Source organism: Pyrus communis, chromosome 3 (genome assembly GCF_041283825.1).
Source record: "Pyrus communis isolate YQ-2024b chromosome 3, ASM4128382v1, whole genome shotgun sequence".
Lineage (NCBI taxonomy): Eukaryota > Viridiplantae > Streptophyta > Magnoliopsida > Rosales > Rosaceae > Pyrus > Pyrus communis.
Genome location: NC_142567.1, coordinates 9,876,067 through 9,883,752, shown reverse-complemented (window position 1 = coordinate 9,883,752; position 7,686 = coordinate 9,876,067). Strand labels below are relative to the sequence as shown.

Genomic DNA, 7,686 nt, shown 5'->3' with positions numbered 1-7,686 from the left:
GTGTATATATTGACAAATATATGAATCATATACAATATATATATATATCGGAAGTAAAATATAAGTATAGGGGTTTATGTATCATAGGAAATGTTTTCGTGTTTCGTGGACATTTCAAATATCTTACTTTGCTTCCAATTTATTTATATGTTTTGACTCACAAATTCCACGAAACACGACAAATATATGAATCATATACAATATATATCGGAAGTAAAATATAAATATAGGGATTCATGCATCATGGGAAAGGTTTTGGTTTTTCGTGGATATTTCAAATATCTTACTTTATTTTAAACGTACCTGATTAGCAGAAAACAAATAAAAGCTTTGAATTTTGTAGAAGAAAACTTCCTCCTACAATCCTTCAGTTCCTTAGCTTCTGCTAAGAGTATGCTGATAACGTGTTGTAAGCTTATTTGACTGAACTGTATTTAGGACTAGATAGGGAGAGAGGCCGAGCGCAAGAGAAAGAAGAGAGATTTAATTATGAGGTGTGTGTTGTATCACCTTATTGTGTATTTATTTATAGTAATAAGATATATTAAATCATACGAGAATTACAACTCTACTAAATATAACTGAAACAAAAACAATTTTATTTTTATTTTTAAAAAGGCACAACTATACCAAGCCAGCTGCCAATTGCTTCGTACCGGATTATCTGGAAGCTCCTCCTCGTCATCCACTGATACCGCCATTTCTTCCTCCCCTCCAAAACCAAAACACTAGTTTCAAATCAGCACGCTTCCCCAACCTCCAGCTTCCAAAACGCAGTCGTTCAGTGCATAATGTGTATGCAACAAAATCAATGGCGAGAGTAATACCAGTGGCTATGGCGGCCTCTTTACTCCCCCACATCACTTCCCTCTCTCTCCCTCTCAAGCCCTATCTCTCGCTGACAAGTCTCCTCTTCCTCAAACCCTTCTCTCGCTCGTGCGCCGACAGCTCCCCCCGCTCCGTCAACTGCTTCGCCGTTCCCAAAACTCCACGCCCTCCAAACAGCTTGAATGGAGATGTTGGCCCTTACTTGTCCTGTTCTATGCCTCATCAGAGCCTTAAAGTCGCCGTCTTGCTTAGCGGCGGTGTCGATAGCAGTGTCGCCCTCCGCCTCCTCCATGCCGCCGGTCACTCCTGCACCGCCTTCTACCTCAAAATTTGGTTCCAAGTATGTCTGAATGAGATCCCATATCGACAATTTTAGAAGAATTGGGAAATTCTTTCTATTGGGCAGTGTAGAAACAGAGAAAAATGTGAACTTGTTGGGTTATTGATTGGATTCCTTTATTTCGGATGTTCTGATTCCGGTGTATCTGATTCTGTGTTAAAATTTTGATTAACTTGAGAATATAAATTAAAAAAAAAGCTGCTTCTGATGTGTGATTTTGTGTAGGAAGACTTTGAGAACTTTTGGTCAGAATGCCCATGGGAAGAAGATTTGAAGTATGCAAATGCTGTCTGCAATCAGGTCACTTTATTTCACTTGCAATCTCTTTTTCTAAACTACCAACAGAAGTGGGGTGAAAATAATTTGATCTTTAATTTTATTTTTCTGAATGAGACTTCACTATGAGTGTTCACATTTTCTGGGATGCTGAGTTCCAAACACAGACATGCACACATCACACACACAAGCGGCACAACAAATGCACCAACCCTTTTGAAGTTCATTTTGGTTCTTGGGTTTATGTATCCTCATTTTCCATCCATCTGCCTTATATATGTGAATCGAATCCCATATGTCCACGTGTTTGTCGGGAACCTTTTGCTATTGTTTGTGATAGAAGAGCTTTATCTTGGTTTCTGGTATAGGTTATGCAAACGGGGGGTGTTACAACTGAAACTAAACAACACTTGTTTACAGGTTGATGTCCCACTAGAAGTCGTGCATTTGACGGATGAATATTGGAAGAATGTGGTATGCGTTACTTTTCCAGTGTCTCAATTGTAGGTTATGTTTGAATTGTAGTCACATCTGTATGTAGTCTTTAGTAGTTTATGTTCCGTGTATCTCACAACTGTTTCATAATCTATTATTTATGCGAGCTTAAAGCTTTAAATAGTAGCAAATGTCAGTTGGTCAGCAGTGTTCCCACCCCCTTGCACTCAAGTTCAAATCACCCTTCCCCATAGATTATTGCCTTTGTCAAAACTAAAAAAGAAGCTTTAAATGAATAATTATATTACCGGCCAGTCTTCATCATCAGCTTCCTTCTTATTGGGTTACTGGAAGAAACTTTTGAAGTCCCATCATGTTTCAGGTATCCTACATTATTGAAGAGTATCAATGTGGCAGAACTCCTAACCCAGATGTTCTTTGCAATACAAGAATAAAGTTTGGTAAGCAATGACTTGAATTTAAGATTTAGTTCTGACTCTTATGATGCAGAATCGAACTTTTAGTTTTTTGTTTCTTCAAGTTTATATAAATTGTCAGGTTCATTCATGGATGCCATCAGCAGTATGAAGTTTGATCGTGTGGCATCTGGGCATTACGCAAATGTTGTCCACCCACCTGCAAGTCAAACAGACAAGGATTCGGTTCTAGAACTATCACAAGATATGGTACCTATATTTGATAAACATTTGAAAACTTATATTTTTGTCATTTTGTCATTTTTGGATTATCAATCTTGGCTTGCTAAACTTGTTATGTTTGATATTATCTCATTTCATATTCAAATAGGGTTTTCTGCTTTGTCGACATGTGTGTTAGTTTTGCTGTCACCAGACATCCTCTTATATATTCTTTCTGATATGATAAGCCTTGAAACATCACAGTATTGCATCTCATTGCCTGCTATATTTTTATGTTGATTTTTCTTTCTAAATAGCATCAAACTTCTGAATTTCTAGGTGAAGGATCAGACATACTTCCTTTCACATCTTTCTCAGGCCCAGCTTAAGAGATTAATATTCCCACTTGGTTGTCTGTCAAAGGTCAGTGGGTACTAGTTTGAATGCTATGCAATACTTAACTTGATACTTCTCTTAACCAATTGTAAAATGTGCTAATCTGTTGAATTTTGAATATTTCTTGAATCACAAATTCAGCTGGGAGGTAAAGGATGTATTGTCTATAAATATTGGAAAGTCTCACCGTTAGTGATTTAGTTTCTCCAATAATAGTATAATACACAGAGAAATGAAGTGATATTGTTACCTTCTTGTGAATTTGTGAAAATGTGTACTTTTCTTTCTTGTAATTTGTAGTCTCTGCTTCGTTATATTCTTTCTTTATGTTACGTAACGTAATTAGTAAAGTCACGTATAATACACGTGCTTATGCATTTTGCAGAAATATTTACCTCCCGTAGTTTTGTTGTGTTTTGCTGTGTCTTCTTTGTACACGTTTTATTGATTCGTTAAATTGCATGTTTTTTTTTTTTAAATGCAACTATGATAAACGTAATTTTCACATTTAATACACATTATTTGGACACACTTTTCAATAGTACACAAAATTTATGTATTTAATTCTTATTTTTATCATATTATTTATAAACGAAAACAAATAAATTTTAAAATTTTAAAAATGGCCGAAATTTTCAAAGCATCTTTCTAGCAAAGTTGCCGAATAATACACGTACATATTTTCCACGTACTATACCCGTTCCGTAGTTTACTAACTATGTTATGTAATCCTTTTAATTCATTTTTTGTTATTTTCAGTCCATTCTGTAGACTCTTTACTCTTTTATACCGATTCCTTTCTCTAAATATTTCTGTAGGATGAAGTTCGCAAACTTGCAACAAAGTTTGATCTGCCTAACAAAGACAGAAAGGATTCACAAGGAATATGCTTTCTAGGGAAGGTATGTCTTGCGGAAGATAATTTCATCCCTTGAATGGCACAACTACCTATGGGAGTGCCAAAATTTGTATGGTGGAACTTGGAGTGGTATTGATTCTTTACGGGTTTACTTGAGTGACCATTTTAAAATTCCTAACGTCAGTCACTCGGATTTTTTTGTTTTTGTTTTTTAATATAGATCAAGTTCAATGAATTTATCGGAAGACACATAGGGGAGAACGAAGGTGTCATATTGGAAGCTGAGTCGGGAGATTTCCTAGGAAATCATCGGGGGTTTTGGTTCTACACAATTGGTCAACGACAAGGTCTACGCCTTCCTGGAGGACCCTGGTATGCTGATCACTTCTAATGTTTTTTGGTGGTACTTGTGCTGTTGTCGTTTTAATCCTAAATCTGGTCATTTGGGAAGCAATAATTGCAATGTTACAGTGGTTATCTGACAACTTTTTTGTTATACTCAATACGTTTTAAATTGCCATATGGTTTGGACATCCTTATCCTCCTGTGTATAATATTTAGGATGATAATGACTTTTATTTCATTATTTCTGCTTGAGATAGCTACTAAAATCCTGGTGGATATTCCCACAAAATGTGATTGTACCCTTGTAGAATGGATACTTTGAAAGGATGGTTCTGATGAGGTATTTGTATAATTAGGTTGGTTGTGCCTACCTACATATTTACGGTCATGAACTGGTCATCTCTGCTTGACCTGTCAAAATGGGGCCTGAAGCTGGTCCATGCTCGGTGTTGTCTGCCATCAACCGGTCAATGGGCAACATTCGTTCAACTTACTACCTAAATCTAGGGATCATGCCCTACCAGCTTAAGGGCCAATGGGCGTCTAGTGGCGTAGCACATTGGGTTTGAGTTAGTGATAAGATCACTCCTATCAAATGAGATAATTTGGATAGTTTAGATCACTTCGAGGGGATCTGACCTCCTAATACTTACATACCGAGATAATTGTTTATTTTCACCATGCTGCTATACTGCATTTAAAGCACCATTTTATAGGCAGGCTCATACTCAAATTAGCATAAATAACCAAGCGCATAAATAATACCGATAGACACTAATTGAAAACACAAATGACTCTGCTGGAAATACCAACAGAACCTAATATATCATAATAATGATACTCATAATTATCGTAACAGTTAGGTATGGTCTTTGTCCAATTACTCTGGATATTATAATGAAATAAATGTTCAAACTCAAAATAGAAGAATTATCATGATTAACTTTACCTATTGATCAGAGTAGCAGATATTGTTTTGTAAAGGTAAGACTCTCAGGATGATTCCATTTAAGCACGCACTAAAACATTTTTTCCAAAAGTAGAATCATTGAAAGCAAAGGTTTGCAACATATTTTTGTTATTCAAAACATGAGACTATTCTTACATTTTTCATCAAGAAATTCAACCATGCATGATATCAAATGTTTAACATGTGTGCATTAACTATGCTGTATCCTTCTTTATTGAGAATCAAAATTAGTTTTATGTTTGGGTCTCCTTGTACCACTTCAAACAGGATTTTCAGCTTTAATGTCTGTGGTACCTTCTTATGCAGGTATGTTGTTGAGAAGGATATAAAAAACAATGTAGTTTTTGTGTCAAGAAATTACTTTTCAGACGAAAAAAGAAGGCGCCTGTTTTGTGTTGGCTCCTTGAAATGGCTAAATGGTCTGCCCCCAAACCAGATCAGTCAGCTAGAGTGTAAGGTACAAGAATTAAAATTTGATCTGTTATTCCTGTTATATTTAATTTCTGTATTTAAGTTTTTCAAAATGCAATGCTATTATTTTGCGACCAGTGTTTGTGAGTAAATATTGGTCTAAAACGAATCTTATACATGATTTCCTCTGTAGTATTGAACTCAAAGATCTCAATATTATCAAAATGCTACATCACCATATGCATACTGACCACGTTGCTGACCACAAGTGGGTCCACTGCTACTAGAGACATGGTCCACTTTGTAGACGTTTAATGTGGTATAAAATATAAATAGTTCTGTTGAGGAATTATCTGTGTTCTCATCATTCCAAAGGGAAAAAAGAGATTATCTGTACAAATGAAAAGTATATGGTTCTAGCCTAGAGTTGTTACATGCTTTATTTTCGTTTCATCTTGTTTTTTCTTTGCCTTTTAGTTTATCTTGTCTTTTCTTTTGTTAAGAGTTTTGAAAGAAAGACATAGTTCATGTTAGTGGCAGTCTGATAAGTGATGACTTTCTTGACTGCAGCTTAGAAAACATGCCACTAGTTTTAGTTGTGGGTTTAGGGTTGGAACTTGCACTTGGAAGCACTTAGAAGTTATTGTACCACATTCATCGCATAAAAGTCTTACATCAAGTTTTAATTAGATGAGGACCAATGTGTCACATATGGTTTTGGATGTTGATAAATCTCGCGAGGAAGGGTCACAAGGAAAGCTTTGAACCATGCATGGTTTGTAGTTAGTGTTTACTGTATAGAATCCAAGTCAGAGGGAGCTGAAATGTTTTAAACCTTTCAGGTTAGGCATGGGCCTGCTTTTTGTAATTGTAGCTTAATAATGGAACCCGGTGAAGATGGTCACGAAGATGTTGCAGTTGTCCATTTATCTCAAGATGATCAAGGCCTGGCAGCCGGGCAGTTTGCAGCCTTCTACCGGGGAAGAACCTGCTTGGGCTCCGGTGTAATTTTGGAGTCTTGGGATGATCAAGGTTTTCCCGTGTGTGCAAGAGCCCTTGAAATTGCAAGACTGGAAGATAAATCACTTCTCGGAAAACCAGTTAAGATTAAAGTAAAGCCTGAGAATGTTATAACAGAGTCTGGTGAGGCAAATGGTACCGAACTTTGTGGAGGACTGGAAAATTCTAGAATTGCTGCTGCCAAACCACCCACCCCCATGCAGGTATCTCCACGAGAAGCAACTGTCGTTTATTCCGTCTTAGCTTACTATTCTCGCCACCGTGTCTTTCTTATTTCATTTTCTTTTTTACAGCGACTGTCGTTTATTCCGTCATAGCTTCAGACATGCTAAAATGGAACAAGACAACATAGACATATAAAGCTCACAAAAATATGGTGCAGGTGCAGGCAGCAGGATCCACAACTGTTCCAAGTAGAAAACAAATTGACGTTGATGGATCCATCTCATAGCACATGGATACATAGGGCTACCAACATGATTAATGCGACGTGACCACAATATAACACACCCATTTCTAAATAATTAAGAAACCAGTCAAAACAGCTGAATCCACACGGTAAAATAATTCTTTCCGTTTGCATCTTTAGTCTATTGAATTTATATTAAGAGCTTATGTACAACAAAAAGGGTGGTTTTTTAAGTCCTAGCTATATACCATTTACATGAGTTTTTCATATGAATTTGAGAACGATGGTTGTTTAATTGTACCCACAGAGCAATAGTAGTTGTTGGTGATGTGGCCAAAATGTACCTGCACAGGGATTCAAAATTGAGTCCTGATTACTTGTAGCATAAGTAGAAAATGAGGTGATGCGAGGCAATCTTTCGGTGATAAAGTAACCCTAACCTGATTTAGAGGATTGCCTGTGCACAAACTTGAGATTTGTGATCCTCCTGTCAACTCCACCATTGGTCATCTCAGCAATAGCTTGTTGATTTCAAAGATCAAAGTAATAAATTAGAAGGTCGTACAAAACTAAGAGCATCTTCAAAGGAGATGTCAAAAGGTCCACATCATCAATAACAATAACAAAAAACAGCATTATAATTTTCCAACCGAAATGTCAAATCCTACATGGCATGACATGGAAAGGCAGCAGGAGGGGTTGCTGTCAAATTTGACAGCAGCTTCAAATAATTTTTAATTAATTACTAAATCTTTTTTA

General features: G+C 36.5%; 1 protein-coding gene across 4 annotated transcripts; it reads left to right on the top strand.

Annotated features, from left to right (window-relative positions):
* Positions 1 to 568: 568 nt before the first annotated feature.
* On the top strand, positions 569 to 7,222 carry LOC137715523 (uncharacterized). 4 transcript variants are annotated; one of them, XM_068454875.2, is made up of 11 exons: positions 569 to 1,168; positions 1,394 to 1,468; positions 1,865 to 1,918; positions 2,262 to 2,340; positions 2,438 to 2,565; positions 2,857 to 2,940; positions 3,732 to 3,815; positions 3,993 to 4,144; positions 5,394 to 5,544; positions 6,341 to 6,721; positions 6,812 to 7,222. In XM_068454875.2, exons 1-11 carry the CDS (start codon positions 812 to 814, stop codon positions 6,833 to 6,835), a joined length of 1,569 nt encoding a protein of 522 aa, XP_068310976.2. In that variant the 5' UTR covers positions 569 to 811; the 3' UTR covers positions 6,836 to 7,222. The 4 variants fall into 4 exon arrangements, with proteins under 4 accessions (XP_068310976.2, XP_068310975.2, XP_088547101.1 ...); XM_068454874.2 differs by having other exon boundaries at positions 619 to 1,168; positions 6,901 to 7,222; XM_088690975.1 differs by having other exon boundaries at positions 694 to 1,168; positions 1,813 to 1,918; positions 6,901 to 7,222.
* The last annotated feature ends 464 nt before the right edge of the window (positions 7,223 to 7,686 follow it).